Source organism: Ostrinia furnacalis, unplaced genomic scaffold (assembly GCF_004193835.3).
Source record: "Ostrinia furnacalis isolate ACB-3 unplaced genomic scaffold, ASM419383v2 OfSCF0273, whole genome shotgun sequence".
NCBI lineage: Eukaryota > Metazoa > Arthropoda > Insecta > Lepidoptera > Crambidae > Ostrinia > Ostrinia furnacalis.
In genome coordinates this window covers 169,516-190,245 of record NW_021130512.1, presented here as the reverse complement: position 1 = coordinate 190,245, position 20,730 = coordinate 169,516, and the positions used below count along the sequence as shown (strand labels likewise).

Genomic DNA, 20,730 nt, shown 5'->3' with positions numbered 1-20,730 from the left:
CTGACCGTAATAAATTGCATGAGCGATGGAATCTTTGGGAAGCATAAAATCAAAAGCTTGTAGTTGTCTGTCTGTAATTTAAGGCCCATAAATGGACTGACTTCATATCCGATGTGGAGTTTATAATATTACGTTTAGTAGGTACCTAATTTGTCCTGCTAACTTTCTGAAAATAAATATGAATTCATGCTTCAAAAGACCTAAAGAAGTAATCCAGTTTTTCGGGATTTAGTAATGCTGGATCCCGCAGAACTTGACTGTCGTGTGAACACACATTGTGTGTTTGAACTTTAAAATGTACAAATTCAAACAGATCGATTTTTTGCGGGACATAGCAAACGCGATATTCGTGTGAACGTTAATATTAAAACACGTATACTACGCGTACTGAACAGTTCCTGCAAAAAACAGGACGTCTTCGTGGGAACTCAACCCTAAAACTCAATTTATGTCTCTATTGCTTTTACAATAAATCTTCGCAAGAGCATCAATCATAAGAAATCGACGACTGAATGCAATAAGGGCTTACCGCTGCATTGTGTGCACAACTTTCACCGCTGCTTTCTACGGAGAAACGTATTCATTAGATGGATTATACAGAAACAAAAGCCTTTGAATAGAAGTATGGTACACTACGAGTAGCTTTCACGTAATAAATAATTAAAATCAATCAATTAAACACAAAAGAAGTAGCTTAATTGTGTTACGAGCCACGAAATCATGAGGAATCAATTAATTATTTTCTATCTTACTAACATTATAAATGCGAGAATTAACTGGTATTGTCTTTAAGTATGTTTATAACGTTTATAATCACGCATCAACTTCTATTAATTTTGATACATTAAACAAGAGCTTTTTGATTATTTGTCCCTTAGTAAAAAATCAAGTGCCACGATCGCAATACGTGCGATTCTCTTTCTTTAGCCGACCGACTTCCCTACAAGTTGTGGTCAGGAGCTAGGAAAATTCATGTAATAAACACTACAGTATATATAGAAAATAGCTGAAAACCTGAACTATCGGCTGCATAGCCGGTATTTGACGTTACCATTAGTCGCCGCAGACGGCGCGGCGGCGTCACGCACGCGACGTGTCACCACTATAATCCGCCCATTCATGCCTACGCTTCAGCACTATAATACGTATTTATAGGCGTAGAAATAGATTTAAATACATTTCAAAAGTGACGACGTGCTGCGTGATCGGTTTTACTTGCCAACAAACTGACTTTGTAGTGGGATAGTTAAAAAGTTTTGACCCAGAGATCGTGGGTTGGTTTCTCGAATGGATGACATAAAGTTGTAGTCACTTAGTGACTTTTCATTGGACATTTACGATATAATCAACCTAATTGTCACATAGAGTCACGTCATACACACACACGTAAAAAGGTAACGCCCGTATTCGCACACAGTGTCTCACGCGAACCAATCACAGAGCTCTATTCAACGCTGTGCGTTCGATTTGCTGCTTTACTTAAAGCAAGCATCGTTTGTGAATACGGGCGTAAGACTGAAAGCGTTATTGCAGCTCACATATTTATAGAACTAGAACCACAACAGTCAACTGTTAATCGTGGACGATTATATCACCCTTAAGTTACAAAACCGAACAAACATTTGCCCCGAGTTCGTAACTTGGGCCTATTTATATCGCAAGTCGTCGCCTAAATCGGGCCACAAATCAAATGGCTGACCCGACGTGTTTACAAACAGGATGGCTTCATTCAGCTGGGCTCACATTCCCCGAGGGCCCGGCAGTAAGATCCTGAACCCGCCCTTGAACTTGAAGCGTGACGCCCACAACAGGGGCGTTTACCTCGATTGCAAGGAAAATACGAATTGTATGCCTTCGCTAGTCGGGCGTTAAAGAGATCAACATTTCTCGGATGTGACTTGGATTTCACGCGACTCACTTTTCTCTCGGATGTATGGCTTATGCCTGTGCCTTGCTACGAGTAGGTGTACTGTATAGAAAAAAAACATACTGACACTGGCCAGTAGCGCAAATCGCACGAAGCCATAAATCTATATATATAAAAATGAAACCCGTTTCGCGTTGTCACGGCATCACGTGTGAACGGCTGAACCGATTTCGATAATTCTTTTTTTTAAATGTTTGTGGAAGTCCAAGGATGGTTCTTACGGAAAAAAATATTAAGAAAATCTCTACGCTAAGGCGGTACGAAGTTCGCCGGGTCAGCTAGTGAACAATAAAAATTACGCTTAAAATGACATGTGTTCTTTTTTATTTTTGAAAAGATGCAGTATGTACACCTATATCTTGCCAGTGTCGAAATCCTCTCAATAACTCTAAAACGTTTGCCTGCACTCTGATCGGTGGAGCATAAAAATAAAAAGTGCTTCTAACAGGCGTAAGTTTGTGACTAACGGAACCTGCGAAACTTACACTTGCAGGGTAAATTCCACCGATAAATACTATTAAAAGATAAGTGGGAAAACTTTCCGTTAACGGAATCAGTCAAAGATTACACGTCTTTTAGGTCTTAAAAGATACGCTGATCGTGCCCTAACAAGATTATGCCAATTATGTTAAAACGCCGAAATAAATGTTAATTTATGAAGATTTACATTCCATCCAATTAAATTATCTCGTTTGAATTGAAATGATCCTACTTAATCTTAATCAATGAAGTCATAGCAATTCACATTCAAAGGTTCGAAAGAGTAATGAACCCATCAAAGAGGCTTCTGAAGAAAATTCTAATAACACTGTCATTTACCTTTGTAAGAATGCTCAAGGCTAAATCCGATACAATTATGAAAACTAAACCTCAACAGTGTGCTTACCATGAGTCTGTTTACGTTAAATTACGTTAGGTGTGCTCGCTAGCGAGTACGTCAAAAAAATCTATGAACATTTTATTTCTTGAAAGTAGCCGCTAGAGGCACTGTACAATAAACATATATAACTAATGTAATTTTTTTACACAGTCCCTAGCGAGCACACCTAACGTAAACTCATGGGTCTTAAGTGTAATATCCCAAGGCTCAACGACAAAACTTCTACATAAATCCTACTTAAAAAAAATAGTACTGTCGTTGGGGGTTAACTCCCACGGGTTATTCTAAAGTGTGGCCAGGATCCATCGTTTACACCGTACGTGCCGGAACCAGGAACCGGCGCGGTTCAGACAAGCCCCAGACTGAGCTGGCTAGGGCTACCAGACACAAAAAAGACATAACTTCTTACTTTTTAGCCCATTTAAATGCCCGGTCTACAAAGTCTGAAGCAGAAACACCTCTAAAATTTTAATTGCATTACGGTAGAAGCTTTCTCTAGTAAGCTTGTGAGCTTTTGAGAGGAGACTAACAAAAATATAGTCAATTTTGTAACTCTAGCTCCTCTTGGTGGTTTCACAAATTTTCAATTAAAAAAAATACTTACATAAAAGTTACATTAACATAACTGTAACAATTTACACCTTTCGAATAGAGTAAGAATTTTGTAATTCAATTAGGTAGTGGTTCTATTACCATTTATCGTACATAAAAACAAACACACGTCATTAAAGAACCTATAAATTACACACAACATAAACTGAAACTGAAAATTGCAGCCTTTGTTAACCCCTGCAAGTGTCAGGGCTGCGTGAAAGAATGCGTGAACCGCGGGCAAATGGATGCCGCGTGATTTGTCGTGAAGCGTCGCGGCGGGGGCTCACGCCTGCGGTGTTCCCGTAAAATGTAGTACATTTGCAGTGTGGATGGGTTAACACCTTATTTGTGAATTTTAACGGGACAAAGCGAGTATTATTTTTTCTAATGAATAACATCGTATCAGATTTATTCCTCGAGTCGTTTATCGAAATACCTATGCTAGGGAAATAGAAATAAGACACTTTGCTAGTCAAAGTATACTTATGTAAAGTTATTGCACAATTATTCCTTAGTTTACGTACATGTAACTTAATACAGTTACTATTTTTGGTATCGACCTGAAAAAGACAAGAACGAGCAAAAAATAGAATCATTAAAAGGTACAAAATATTACATGACGTGATATCAAAGCTGCCAAAGCTTTCAATGAGTCACTGTTGTTTTCTAATATAAATAAATAATGAAACTCACACTGACCTCTTCACGTTCCAAAAGTAGCCATTGCAACAAACAACTATAAAATCTATTATTAAAGAATTAAAGTCCATAATCTTATCGCAAATCACTGCCCAGTCCCTCGGCGGGGTTGCCCTATCAATATCAGGGGTCGATCCCGGTCATTTTTCACACATCCCTGACCTACCAGAACGTAATGTCCCGAGGCGACCCGACATCAGATCGGCTAACATCATTTGAAGGGGAATCTGGTAAAATAGTGTTGAAGTACCCTTGTTTAATGTTGATGGGATTGTAGTTCTTTTTTAGGAATCGCACTGTTTTAACTTAATACCATTTTTATTGCAGTTTTTTCTTTCCTTAAAACATAACTAAATTGTTTTGATCTGTGATCGGAGCGGAGTATAAAAATTCTCACGGGGAAGGGGAAAACATGGATATCCTGATATTTTCACACGTATACGTCCAAACCATAATCTCTTGAAAAATACATCTAAGTCACTAGTTAACCAAATAAATAAAACATCGATGAATAGTTACTTATTTTGTTTGGCAAACCAAACGTACCGTCAATACCAATGACAATCCGTTGAAATACTCATATAATGACAAAATTATAAATGTCAATTATTTACGCTGTCTACTCGCGCTCAATTCTGAAAATAAACCCTGTTTTCGTCAATAGTACTTAGATCTACTATCATTATGAGGTTTTCACAAAACCTATCAATAGCCACAAGTCTGAAAGCTTCATTACAAGTTTTCATAAATTCATGCCATCATAATAATGGTATTTTCAGGATAGCCACTACAAAGACACGTATTACAGTAATACACCCCTTCATAACCCTTGACAGCTAAATTGTCATAAAAACCTGACTTCAAAAGGTAGGTAACGTCATTATGTTAACAAGGACTGTCATTGCATAAACCGGGGTAAAACAACTGTTGTGATTCAGCCATTACTCACAACATCGGCTAGACGGCCCCGGGCTCATCCGTTATTCATTTAGAGCACTTTTTCAGCCGGACTAGGGAATACAAACGGGGCCGCTTGTTTTTAGGGCTTGTTTTAATCACGCACGCAACGTACTTTATGACGTGAGTTATTACTAATATTATACACTAATATTATGAAAAGGAAATATTTGATTTTCTGTTTATACTTATTGAAGATTTGAAACTACTGAACCGATTGAAAAAAAATTCTTTCACAATTAAAACCCCACATTGTGCCTGATGAATATAGGAAAACAAATGTTGGGATCAAACAATGAGGGCTATCGTTTTTATACTTAACAGTTGGCACCCCTGGCGATTGACAGGACCTTACTCTACAGTGGCGCTAACTGGTGAGCGCTAAAACGATAGCCCTCATTGTCGACAGAAAATTCAGAAATTCAGACGTATTAGATTGTAATCTTTTAGATTGCTTATTGTTATTTCTGATAACGGAGACATACTGCAAACTACTAATGCAAAAAAGGTATTTTGGGACATTTAAAAGCGCTCTTGATACCGTATCTACGTTAGATATGCGATAGAGACGTCAATTTATCAGCCAATATTTACTGCCTTCTACTTCACATCCCAGTCAGTACCTTTTGATAAAACTTAGTTCCGCGTTTCATCCCAAAACACAGGCAGACACTCACCTTTACATGCCATAGCCCTTCCCGTCCGGTCGATACCCGCCCGTATGCCAGACGGTTGTCAGACGGCGTCTGATCGCTGGTCGGACGTGTTTTGTTTAACGTCCATAAAGTACTCCGTTATCGACTAATTAAATACTTGAATGTACGATTTGAGATAGCAGATTATTTCTGATGCGGTTCGTGGTAAATTAAACGTAAATAAATGCCTTTTGGGAGGGTTGTAATAACATCAGTCTTTCATGTTACCACGATTAAGTCGGTTGTTGATTATGGTTCAAATTGTTTTGATTAGAATAATCAATATTGTCCAAAATATTTAAAGCAATATTTAGTAAAACTTGTTGTTTGACTTTCCTAGATTATAACTTTTACACAAACAACTAAATGGAGATGATGATCAAAATGTTTACCGTGATTTTGAAATGAAAATACAACGAAAATTTATAGCTATTATTCATGCTATTAAATTACCAATAATTTAAAATTTCCCCATACTTGCATAACACGGAAATGTTCCAATGCAATCGAATACACAACACAAACGAGCACAGTTTTGTGTTCGCGTTGTTTTGTCCATCGGGTAGTTAACCAACTGCTGGAGTTTGACACTTTTTTCATTTAACATTTTCGGCTTTAGTTATAAAACTTTCGAATTGGTTACGTTTGGAACAGTCTAAAAACTGTATAGCTTTGCTTGCAAATGAAAAATAAAAAATGAGATTTGCGACTCTATTTGTATGTGTTTTGAATGAAACAAGCTTTCGAAGTAACTTTAAAATCTTATTACGAAACGATGTTATATTATTTAGATTTATAGTATTAGTATTTGATTGAATAAACAAACACTAATATTCTCGTTTATTGTTTACAGGTCTTACAAGACATCAAGGTAAATACCACTTTTATTATCCTTCCATTTCATTAGCGTTAGTCAAACCCTTCTTGTCGTTAATTTCTGTAGACGCGTCGCTGAAAAAACACGCTTTGTCGTCGGCGTACGCAATTCGAATGCTAGCAATGCACGCTTCTTTTGTTTTACCTGTAGTTTTTTTCTTTTTCGTACCCGTCTGTCAGATAGTCCATTGTTTAAATTAGAATATGCTGCTACTTTAGCACTTTACTTGCTTCTTTTTAATTTAGGGCTGATTTTTCAACCGTCGGATAACTTTGAACTGTAGAATATGTTTGACACTTTGGAAGTTTCAGGAGGAAAAATCAGCCCTTAAACGATTAATTTAATTTACCTAATAGAGTCACTTTTTGCTTAAAGTAGTTATTGATTATTTAGAAGTTTTCTTACTTGTTTAGTTACTGTTACTACAAGTTAAGTTTGCCTTAAATTAGCTTCCCAGTTCAGAAGTGTGTTAACCTTCTTAGAATTTCAAGGGCACCTTTTTCTTGATATTCGGAAGTAATTTGTGTACCAAGACACATTGCATCCGTGGAGGTTCGATACTTGGGGTAGGGGTGGGGCGGCGGTCGATGGGTCACCGACCCCGGGAGATTTCGATGCCACCCTGTACCGCCTTCCACTTATTATTTATTAAAATTTTCAACTGCTCTTATTGTGACAGTGAAGTTTGACGAACCGTAATTCGTAATTAAGCGGATAATTCGAAGGTGTGTTGACAAAGTTTAATTAGGATTAGGTTTGCAGTCACAATTTAATCTCGTGAATTGTTAGACATTCCTAATTTATTCATTTGTTTATCTACTAACTGCACTACCACATTTTAAAAAGAGAGTAAAAAAATGTAGAGTTGTATGTTTGGATATTTTAGATTACTCTAAGTAGAATATAAGGTGGATTAGAATTACTAAAATGGTACAGAACTAGCTCTATTGCTTTATTTATAAACATAACCAACAATAAGTCAGTTTTATAGGGAAATAAATTAACTCATAGTTAATTGGTTCTCACGAAAACTTCAAAACACCTGTAACGCACAGAGTATACCCAACATCGTAAATAGTTATTTCCATTATGCAACACTCATTGCACAGAAACAGTGCATCGGTCAAATCCTAACTGTACACTCGTGCATCCGTAATCCCAGGTCATAAGGTTCATTTTGAGCCATTTTTGAGCGAATGTCCCATCTCCTTCGCTCGCACTATTGCTGCTTCGCTCAGCCAACAATCGCAGTCGAAGATTCTATTTACAAAACATTTGGTGCGACGTTGCCGCGCCGCCTGCGCCTGAGTCGGTGACGTCATGCAGATAGCGCTGTCCTTATCGCACCGTGCTGGCTCTTTCTAAACACCGCAGCTTTTCCAGTCAAAGGAGTCCACAAAATCAAAAGTTAAAAATAAATTACTCGCCATTGCTAGCCCGTAGAAAGAACTCTACGTCTTAGAAGGTCACAGTTTGCGAGCTTAGATTGTTATCGGTGATTCACCAAATTATTAATTAGGTATTTTTAGCATAGTGCTATTTACATACTATAACGTTTTCAAACAACAATTTATGTTTTAATTGAAAATGTGTGTTAGAGCTACCATAGAAGTAAAGGTAGAATAAACTTATTCCTTCTTCGAAAGCTTCCGATTTTCAGGGTTCTGTCCCTACATTTTGGCTCAATTGATAGCAAGTTTTTGTATTGAGCAGCTGATAATTTCTCTCACTATCATCATTTATCTATTAAAAGTTATCTATTACAATCATGTTTTGGCACCTGTTTAATTTAAAATAGACCTGTATAATAACATTTTGAGCTTTCATTAGGCAATATTAACTCTATTTTCATTTCTCGGAATAACTTTTTTCAAATGAAGTTGTTACAAACAAAGAGCCTATTCCTTAACAATGACCAATTTGTTGTTCCCATTTAGGTAATTCTAACTTTCTTTAAATTAAATAAGTTATGGTTAACTTAAACCTGGCTTTCGCTACACGCCACCGTGTTTGGATACGATGACAGATTGTTATCAAACATGGCCGCAAATTATCGCCACTTGTTGCCGTAATCGACGCTGTTTGATAAACATTAGCCGTTTGTTATCCGTCCGTAACATAACATCTGATGGTGGAACCGACCGCTGATTTAGTTGTTTGTCTATTAGTGACATTTCGTGACATGTCACATTTTTACTCACCTGTTCGATAATGATTTGCTAATTGTTTAACCCTGGGTTGCATCATCTTACTTTAACTCTAACGTCAAAAGTCTGTCAAACTCCTACAAAATCACCGATTAAAGTTATAGTTGCGATTAAAGTTCCTTAACTTGAATCGCAACTATAACTATCACCTTTGATGCTACTAATCCTAAAATTTCGCATTTTTTGTTGGCTTGATTAGATTTTCAAACACGGTGCCTATGTGTATCTATTTTATGTTAAGCTAAATTACGTATACGTATGAAGTTACAGTAAACGAGAATTTTGTTAATTAGCGGTAGAAAGTTTTGAAAACTCCTTCCCTTAATATGAATTTCATCTGACAAGTGAAAAACACGTTTTCCCTTTTGCTACCAAAGAGTAAATTAATTTTATAATACAACAAAAAACCTGAAAAAAGTTCAAATAATAATGGTCGGACTATCAGATACTGTCCACATGATTATAACAACATAAAACAAAAAACAAATAAATTAACCATCAAAATCGCGTTCGATATTTAAAAATTCAAATCGGCCATACATCAGGCAATTGTTTTTTAATCATAAACACGACGAAGGCCGGACCGCACAGTGGAACCTGTTTGGGCATTCCGCGAGCGACGCCAGGAAGCAATCAATCCGTGCACAATGGGCCAGAGCTGGGCCAATCGACGCACAATGACCACAGATTATGACCGATTGAGAAAAATTACGGATTAAATGAACATCCTACGTGAACAAGACGGTTGATGACGCATTTCCATCCCTTATTAGATGCAAATTCAAGGAATTTCTTGAATTTGGGAAACTCTGACATAATTTCTTCCCACTTTTGGGAATACAATTACTTAGGGCTGCACTAAATACAAAAACGATTTTTCTAAATGACTCTAAACACAGGCCAGGCGGCTTGGCGTCGGTGGTTTTCATGAAAGAATACTTAATACTCTCTATGACTTTTAACAAAATGTCAAAAGTCGACGAGTCATGTCGGTGGGTAGGCGGGTTTTATACACACATTCCACAATATTTTTCTAGAGTCAATAAAAATGCCATAACCTGAATAAATGATAAGCTCTACACAACTCTACAATTACTACAATAACGTATGATATAATATACGAGTACAATGATCCGCACATATTGCTGACGCGCGTCATTATTTTCGTATATCTGGCTGGCTGCCAAAGATGATGCGACAGAATCTGCCTTTTGTGAAAATTTTCGATACATCGATCTTATTCAATCAGAGCTTGTGTTTGAGGAAAAGTTAAAAAAAAGGAAAATCCTTTATTATTGTACAGAATAGTTAGCTTTTGCTGTACTTAAAAACTTTATATTATTATTGCGTCTTCTAATGCCATGAAAACTTATGACAAAATATAGCAAGATTAGTAATCAAAACAACTTATAAATTCAACAAGATATCAAAAGCTTTGTGTTTTGTTATTAGTCTGTGAATTGTTATTGTTATCAACAAATATTAGAAGGGATGATTTATTATACATAAATATTTTTATTAGTCTACCATAATTATTTTAGGTCTAGACTTTTGTCTCAAAAGTTTTTTTTAATTCATATAAATAAGAACATAAAATGTCGTCATGTACATGTTACAGGAAATGTATGAATTCTAGGAATTGTATACTATTCCTAGGAAATGTATACAATTCCGAAGCTATTTAGGAAATGTATAAAATATTGCTTCAGAGATTTTTTAATACGCACATATCCTAGGACATGTATACTTTTCCTAGGAATTTTATAGAATTCCAATATTGTATTAGGAAATGTATAAAACTAAGCGGCACAAGCGCGGTCATGTGATTTAGTGCCCCTCAGTACGCCTAAAATTTTATTTAGACAAACCACATTGACCGATAGGTACTTTTAACTCACAACTATTATTGTTTAGCCTGAAAGTTGTTTTCGCACTATTATATTTTGACTGAAAAAAATATTTGCCTATTGGCATACCTTTCTTTCGGCATCACGCATATTACGCTGAAGTATTGGAAAACCCTAATTTGAACATATCTTTTATTAAACTATTATTGACATGAAGGTTTTAGTACTCATGTAGCTGGATAACAAAGTCTCGGTTAGGTTAGGTTAGACAAACTTGCGACCTTGTCACATACACAGCGGCCGCGGCGCGGGAGCGCCATTTAGGTTTCGGAAAAAAAAAGAAATCTTAATTACATTTCCGATTGCTGTTTAGGAAATGTGTAAATTTCCTAGGAAATGTGTCTAATATAATTTACATCACACATTTCCGGGTGATTTTAGGACTTATACACAAATCCTAGGAATTGTATACAATGACGGATTTCATACATTTCCTGTAACATACATATTACAAAACGTGTCATTGTAACTTGGAAGCCCACAACTTTGGTATAACATTAATGTAATGTAGAACCATAAATCATTAAGATAACTACATTTACTACCCATTTCGTTAGCACGATAGTTTCATTCGATAAGGTTGTATTAACAAATAGAATCGATTAATAATATAGCTGACCTCCACAATCGATTGTACGATTAGATAGCATCGATCTGAGTAATCGCGGAAAGTGAATGTTATACAACCATTACATTATAATCCACACTAATATCTAAACACCATTCAGCTCCCTGTTATGAACTCTGAAAGTATCATAGATATCTAGCTTTTGGTACAAGTGTAAAGTGGTAGAGCTATTGAGTTTATTGGATTTAACATTATTTTTCTAACATAACTATAATTTCAAATCAGTGTTACCGTTTTACGCTAGATCTAGCGGATTTTCAATGTGTTCAGCGACTTTTTTTGTGGATCTAGCGACAAAAAAGAATTTAGCGACTTCTAGCGATATTTCCATTGCAAAGCTGACTTACTACCAACTTTCAATAGGTAGTTGAAATTCAAATGAATATGCCAAATATTAAAAACAATATACACCGTTTATAGGGATACCACAAATTAAAAATGCTTTGCTCGTAGATTTTATGAAAATGTAGCGTCCTGAAGACAAATGAAATAACTAAAGATTTCAAAAGGAGTAAAGTGCAATAACTCCATTAAAAACAATAAACAAGAAGAAGTACATGGATCGATATAGACATTGAGCGTAGGCTTAGCTAGTACCACTAGTAGATTATAGGTTTTTGGCTATTCGCATTTGCCTTTGCGCTGAGTCAGGGGTCAACCCTGTGCAAACCCTGTGTGCAAGTGCCCGAGCAACTGCACGCAGGAGGATTTAATGAGTGCTGCTGACAACGTCACTCTTGTGGCGGAGTTTTGGGCTGACACTGTGTAGGTTTGTTGTCGACACGATAAGAAGAAGAAGGGGTCAACCCCCTTTTTCGATGCCCCGCTTCACTTTTTCACTTGTACCACCCACCCCCACCCGCCTAGTACAGAAATAGCCTGTAGCCAACGTGGGCACACACGTGTTTTTGCCTCGGTACCAATACTACTACGCTCCGTAGATATCTCAACACGTGCTATCGGGCGCGGGAATCCGGTGTGGCTTGTTGCTATCGATTGAATATTAGTTTCAATGTTCGATAACAGCAAGTTAGTTTTGTACTCATTTGTTTAAACTTTAAACTCATCGCTGCGTATGTTAGGTTATGCAAAAATGTAGTGTTATTTAAAACAATGGGTCATTTTTCAAAAAAGAGTTTTTAATTATCATTATATCCCAGAAATCTTTAAAAAAAAACCATTTATGTGACTTTTATAAATGATTTCGTGCTTAGAAATGCAGGTATTGTATCATGTCAGCTTAGATTAATAAAACCTATAGTCCGATTTTTAATTCAACGGAATTCTGACAGCTGTCATTTTTTGTCAATTCAGATGTAATAAGCCTTTTTTGCTTTGAATTAATATTAAATAATATGAAATGAAATTTCAACAAGTACAACTTACAAGAATGAACTATTGTTTGTTTTGTGAATTCAATGTACACTAATTATTATGTACATTTTAGAAATTAAATAGAAAAAAACGTGTTTTTAACACAGTAAAACAACATATTAACATAAACGAAAATATGTATTGATCATCAATCATCATTATGGTCATCATGATCAACTAGGATTATAAAATTGGCATCTTGTTAAATTGATTATTTTATGAAGCTAAGATTTTATTAACAAAAGGATTTTCATAAAAAAGGTTTGTAACCCATGGATTATTGGCCAGGGAGTCCAGTAATAGAAAAATAATTTCCACATTTTTTTTGTAACTTCAAAAATATGATAATAAAAATTCAAATAACCATTTTGATATGATCAGTACATTTTTAAGCCTTAGTTTTTCAAGTGAAACCTTAAATTCAAGAAAGGATTATTTTTTAATTTGTGAAAATGCTCTCCATTCTTAGTGGGAATGTTTCAATGTTGGCAACACTTCTGAAATGTCAAAATTCCGTCGAATTAAAAATCAGAGTTTAGATGGATAGTCTTCATACAAACGCTTCGTCAAGAGAGAGGCAAAAATCTTATGTCATTAGTGTCAATTTTGTTGGGGAGTGTAGACAGTGAAGGCGATTTTCCCGAAAGTAGGGAAATTTTTAATAAGTTTTTAATTATTTTATAATTAACAAAAACAAAACGCATCATACACTTACTTATTTATTGAATTCAAAGTACCTACCTAATTACAATAAGATAAATCGACTTAAAAGTCTCGATTTCATAAAAAAGGAAGTGTATTTGTACGGCGAACAATTGGGAAATAAAGAAGAACGGTCATCTGTGACCCAGACCCGACAGAAACGAGACATACCTCAGTTTTTTTGTCATGTCTTAATTAGTTAAATTATATATTTTTTATATTCGAAATCTATGTATAACACCAAATTATTGCCCTTTGTTTTTGTTCAGGCGTCATACAAAAACTAATACAAAATGCCTATTTATCACCAAAATTGGTAAATGTATGTACCTGAATAGCTGCTATGGAATGTATCTAGGTGACTTGGAGATACAGCCGGATTATACAGGGTGGAAACGAGAAGTTACAAAATCCAAAAATTCAATGTTACCAGCTTCCATAATCTGTAACCTATTATTGGTGCCGTTTGAAAGAGCTCATGAAGCACTTTCAGAATCAGTAACTAGTTTTTCGATATCTTGTATAGTTTAGAAATAATCGAGTGAGATCACTTATCGTTCCATATGTATAACCACCCTGTATAATCCGGCTGCATCTCCAGGTCACCTAGATACATTCCATAGCAGCTGTAATAGACATTTAGGTATATACATTTACCAATTTTGGTGATAAATAGGCATTTTGTATTAGTTTTTGTATGACGCCTGATGGTGTTATACATAGATTTCGAATATAAAAAATATATAATTTAACTAATTAAGACATGACAAAAAAACTGAGGTATGTCTCGTTTCTGTCGGGTCTGGGTTTTTTTTTGTATGGGGCGTGACCGTTCTTCTTTTCTTGTTACTGGTATCATTCCCGTATTAAATTTTTGAAAGCCAAATTCAAGCAAAATACGCGTCGAATCGTAGTACTTATTTATGAAATGTAACACTGGTCACTTTCTTTCGTTTTTCTGATGTATTTACACGTTTACACCCTTTCACAGCACAAACCGTCTTAATTAATTAAAAGTCGTCGGACGTGTTTACCACTTTTTCACTTTGACAGTTCATGTGACGTTTACGAGTGAGCCATTCAGGCTTACTAAAATCTGCCTCACCTTTTGTGCACTGACTATCTATCTAGGTTTTATTAATCTAAGCATGTCAGTAACAAAATTTTAATAACTCCATGATAATAACTACATATTTCTCTGGCTAGACAACACGCTATCTCCATTATTTGTACAGGCAGCGCCATCTCTTGGTTTCGGTCAACTTCTCTTATTTACGAAGCTTTAGCCGGCATTCATTATAAAGTAACTACATTACAAATAAACAATACTCAAACCTATAAAACTTTACTATTACACATATAATCGCGTAACCCATACGAATATGACGTTACGCAATCTTTGTAACAATGGCAACAAATAAAATTAAACTAGTATAGGAACCGTGCCAAAGGAATACGCGAGTGTACGTCACGACGCGATTTATTGGTTGTAAAACAATTTAATATTTCCAATGCTATTTTCCACAACATTGGTGTGATTATAGTTCTAAACTGTGAGAAATGTAGAGTAATTTAATCAGAATCTAACAGAGATGGGGCAAAGATTGCACTAATGTAAGAAAGCTTTTGTACTCGTACTGTCACGAAGTGATGGTAGTGATGACTTTAAGAAAAGTAGGGTCAAGAGTTCACTCTCTCTTATCTCAATAATATCGGAGTATCATCGCGAAATATCATAACAGTGAATGTTGTTTGGGAAAAACTTACAAAAATGAATCAGTTTGAAATGTAAGTTGAATTGCAAAACTTTTTAAGAACGTAAAAATGCCAGAACATAAAAAAATATTTGTTCCAAATGCGATAAATTCCCGCAGTAAATCAGAGTTCTCCCTTTTTAAACGGTCTCATGAATAGCTGAATAATATCCTCGTAATGAACCACTTTCCCTGATATATAGCCCGGCGTAGTACCCAAGTCATCCTTTACATACAATTAGGTGTATAAATATTGTCTTAAGTTTGCTAATATTATACCTATGTTAAAATATTTTAGTTAGCGATAAGGCTTTTATTTAAAGTTTAGCAACCCATGTGGCGATCATGCGCATATATCGCAACCAGAATGGTCTGGTGTCCAAGGATGTTGGGCTATACCGATTTGAAGATGATGATCAACTAGATGGTACTAACTATGAGCTAGATACTAATCGCCTCCCCTGAAAAAAGCCTAGGTATGCCAATAGGGGCGATTTAGATAGTCACCGACAGTCAAAGATACCTACTATCGAGATGGGTGACCACCTATCTTTGACTACCACTTGACTGAGGGTTGTAAGTTTGCTGCTTTAGCTTTGCAGGGTTGAATCCCATAGAAGTCAACATGCAGATATTGTAGAATAATGTAGAATGCTGAATATCATTCATATTCTTATTTGATAATATTTTATGCTTTAAATTCGTTATATTTGTATAGTCAACATTTTACAAAATAGGTAAAGAATCAATAGGCTTCTGGACGGCTCGCTAAGATATTTAAATCCATTAAAATTTTAATTTCCACCTTTAATTTTTGCTTTAAATTCGTTATATTTGTATAGTCAACATTTTACAAAATAGGTAGAGAATCAATAGGCTTCTGGACGGCTCGCTAAGATATTTAAATCCATTTAAATTTTAATTTCCACCTTTAATTTTTTGGCTTCTTTAGAAAGGCAATTGCATAGAAATTACAAGAATTTAACTTTAACATCGAAACTTAAAAAATAGAGTCCACCATTGCACTAGCATATGCTAACTCCGCTACCAAGTCTCTTTGAGATAAAAGTTTTCTCGTAATCTAAGTCAGTGAACCCAAGCAAGCTAGTTTAAACTTCGAGGACATTTTTAAATTACTTTAACTTTAATTTGTATTCTTTCCTAGGTTACATAGGTCCTGTCGTCAAGAATTTATACATCACTTTTTAGAAAGAAGGAGCTTTTGTTTTGTAGAGAGGCGTTTCAGATATTTTTAGAATAGATGCTGGTGTTGTCAGTTTGCTATGGCTATCAAAAATCATAGCTATAGAATAGGTGTTTTACGTCCTTATTCACAAACGATGTTTGCTTAAGTGAAGCAGCAAATCGAACGCACAGCGTTGAATAGAGCTCTGTGATTGGTTCGTGTGTCACCCTGTGCGTCCACGCGCACAATGAGACCTCATAGTCTTTCTGTCAACGGACCACTGATATTATCAGAATCTCCATTTTAGTGACGGGTGAGATATTTTAATCTTCATTTTATTAAGAAGTTTTAGTCAGTAGACGCATCGTCTGGGAACATTAATTAAGTTTGAGAAACTCAGTTCTAGAGTTTAGATAGAGCTGTCTAAATAATATTACCATAGTATAAGGAAACAGTACCTAGAATATCTTTATAATAGCACTTGAATTTTGCGCACAGAAATGAGCGTTCAACTATTAGGTACCTATGTAACTTATTTATAGAGTAGTTGATACTTTTGAGAAAACCACAATGAACTGGAAGAGTTTATGATGCTTTGAAATTAAATGAATGACACAATTGAGTTCGTAAACAACAGAAGGATATTATTTAGGTAGATGTATATAGGACAGAGATAGTATTTACTTCATGTAGTACTTAATATTCAAGCGTCTTTCACTATGCTATTGATGTTAAGTTTATTTCAGGATTTTCATGATCTTATACTATTATCTTTACTATGATTTTAGCGCAAAAATCTTCCAGCAATGGCACTTCCTTTATTTAAAACTCGTGATAACCCACAAGTACCAGCCCAATAGGCCTATCTAATACATATCAGTTTATTAAATCATTTCTATTTGCGTCCAAATCCATGTCATTGAAACATCAAGGTTGGCAGTTTGTTACGCTCCGTGAATACGAATGTAAAACTAAATGCCTACTATTTGGTATAATTGAAATAATACAGTTTCATTGACGGTACCTTTTACTGTACCTAATTCATACAATTAAGTCGGTTTTATGAAATAACTAGTTTTTACCCGCGGCTTCACCCGCGTGATAGTTTGTCACAGATCGTCATATATTATAGCCTATATGATATTCTGGGTTATAAACAATAATACTGTAAAGATTCAACAAAATCCGTTGAGAAGTTTTTGCGTGAAAGAGTAACAAACATCCAGACATCCATACAAACTTTCGCATTTATAATATTAGTAGGATATTTCAAAATTAATTTACGGAGACGTTTTCGTTCGAATCGCCGGGATATCTTTTTTCTGTCTCTCTTCTACTCATGCGTATCCTACTAAATGTAAAACCTAAATGTAAAAGTTTATGAGAATGGATGTAAGATATTTGTTTGTTACTTACCCCTTTACGCAACAACAACAGACCGGATTTTGATGAATTTTTACAGTATTATTGGTCATACATCAGAATAACATAAGGCAATTTATAATAAATAATTAAAGTTCGTCAGTCTTTCCGTAACAACAATAATTGCGGGTAAATCCGCGGGCAAAAGCTTAGTCTCATTATGCCAGTGTTGGCCTTATTACGACCGACTTTAATTACCAAAAAGATTCTATTTTTGCTACCAAACCAAACGCGTTCCACTTTAGTTTCCTTGAGGTGTTATCGCGGCCTATTTCATGGGGCCGCGGAACACCATGATTAATTGTTCATACCCGTCGACTAGTCGTCCGATAACACTATCTAATAGGGTCGCGGTTGTAACCATCTTACATGGAAAATTGATAACGTGTTTGGGGAAAAATTTACTAAAAACTTAAGTTATTTTAGTCGATTTGTTTCTTGTTTACTAGTATTTATAATATCGGTATAACGTAGTGGCACCAATGACCGACAAGAACCAATGACCGACACTTTATTTTTTGATTCAATAAAATAAGAGTATAAAATCGATTTCTTAATATGTCAACACTGTACCATAGAAAGCACACTTTTGACTGCCTCCCATTGACATTTAAGCAAAATCCGCCAATTTATTTTGAAAATGGCAGTATAACAACTGATTGCGGCTGGAGTACCGGTGAAAATAACAACATTTCTTAGTAAAATCCTTAAGGAAGTGAGTACATTTTTTGTTAATTACACTACTGTATTGTAACTTATTTGAATTTTATCTTTTTTACGGGTTACTTTAAGAACTATAGAATCCATTTTTGTTATAACGAATTTAAAATGTTATTTTGATATTAGTAAAATGTTGGTGTCGATCACTGGTTTTCACAAACTGACTTTTCCAATAATCGACACGTGTCGATAGTAATTTTTTGGAACATTTTTCATTTGACAACCGAATATAGTTCTTATGACTTTGCGCATTTAATAGATATTTGAAGTAAACTATTTATAGTCGAGCTACCAGTAATCGACAAGTGTCGATTATTGGGGAATAATATATGTCGATGATTGGTTCAAGAAAAAATTATTCTCCCGAGCAGTTAGAAAAAGCTGTAGAAGCTGTTAAAATTGCGAAAAGATTGCAGTTGCTGCTAAACGTTTCGGAGTACCTAGGTAGGATTACGCTCCATGATAAAATTTCGGGAAAAACAACAATGGGTTAGGTACACTATATTATGCAGGGTGGAAACGATAAGTGATCTCACTCCATTATTTCTTAACTAATACAAGATATCCAAAAACTGATTACTGATCCTGAAAGTGCTTTACAAGCTCTATCCAACGGTACCAATAATAGGTTACCAAATAAACTGGATCTATCCGAAAATTCAATGTTTCCGGCTTCCATACATTTAGTAAAACCACATTATATTAAAAACTATTCAAGATATCCAAAAACTGGTTACTGATCCTGAAAGTGCTTCACGAGCTCTATCCAACGGTACCAATAATAGGTTACAAAATAAACTTGATCTATCCGAAAATTCAATGTTTCCTTGTTCTCGAAGATAATGGAATCCATTATCAACAGCCAGCTCCTTCGGTACCTAGAGGCCCACCAGTTGCTAAGTGACCGACAGTATCTACGGTTTCCGTGGAGGTCGCTCGGCTGGTGAGCNGGTGATCCGTCTGCTCGTTTGCCTCCTATCACATAAAAAAAAAAAATACCAGCTTCCACACATTTAGTACTGCCACAGTCATGGCACTCATTTCTTGATAATATTATAGTAAGTAAAGCCTACAACCAATGTTTTCTAAATAAGAATGCAATTTGGAGTTCAATTTAAGTGTTTATTATTGAATAAAAAAAAATTAACACTTCTAATATTGTGTGGCTTGCATACATTTAGTATGAAGCCTGAAAACATTGAATTTTCGGATAGATCCAGTTAATTCTGTAACCTATTACTGATACCGTTTGAAAGAGCTCGTGAAGCACTTTCAGGATCAATAACCAGTTTTTCGATATCTTGTATAAGTAGATAGTTTAGAAATAATCGAGTGAGATCACTTTTCGTTTGCACCCTGTATAATGGGGCCGAGCACAGTTTTAACTAAAATCGGGACTATTCCCACCTCTCGTTCCCACCACTGCAACTCCTGTGTAGCCAGGATCTACGGCTTGACCGCCACAAAAACCCAACCAATGAAGGTCAAGTTTGTCCCGGGGGAAAGTTAAACTGTCATTGGACCCGCAACATCATTAGTGGAACACTCGCAAAAAGGAGACGGAACTAGTTTGAATTAGTGAAGTTTATGTTTAAAGTTGCCATGCCCCGTGAGGAACTGCGACGAGCAATGGTCGATTTCTAACCATCGCCTAGTTAGACGTTCGTGTACATTCGGGAAGAAATTATCACTGCAGACCCACGATACCCCTGGCGATACCCCTGGCGATACCCCTGGTGGTATCGTGGGTATGCATGTTCAATGAAATCAATTTAGAATTCAAAGAGGTATTCCACAACACTGTGCACTGGCCGTGTGCACTGTGCGTCCCCTCCCGGCCCGCCGCGCCCGCGCCGGTCCTCGTTTGTCAACTTTACTCCCAGGGGTATCGTGGGTCTGAAGTGTAGTTCTTTAACGAGACCCACGATACCACCAGGAGTATCGCCAGGGGTATCGTGGGTCTGCAGTGGAAATTATATAAGTGACGCCCTTTGACTGACGTATTCCATCTTTTTTGCCATTCATTAAGTAATTCCTCTTCAACGACTTCTCGGGAATCAAATAATCGGCTTATTTTAGAACGATCGCGGCTATTTAAGAAATCGGAGGTTAGGTATATTTTCCCTTGATGCGAAGTACATAGCCGCACGCTTCTGTACCTCTAAGTCGACCGGCAGTACACCAGCCAGGACTGGCAGAGC

General features: G+C 35.9%; 1 protein-coding gene across 1 annotated transcript in view; it reads left to right on the top strand.

Moving 5' to 3' along the window:
* Window positions 1–6,605: 6,605 nt before the first annotated feature.
* The window catches only part of Tet (Ten-Eleven Translocation (TET) family protein), a gene marked incomplete at its 5' end in the record, with an annotated part of 30,992 nt that continues 16,867 nt past the window's right edge, over window positions 6,606–20,730 (top strand). Inside the window, one exon of the mRNA XM_028312082.1 lies at window positions 6,606–6,623. Within this exon, the coding sequence (XP_028167883.1) occupies window positions 6,606–6,623 (18 nt within the window). The remainder of the gene's footprint in view (window positions 6,624–20,730) is intronic.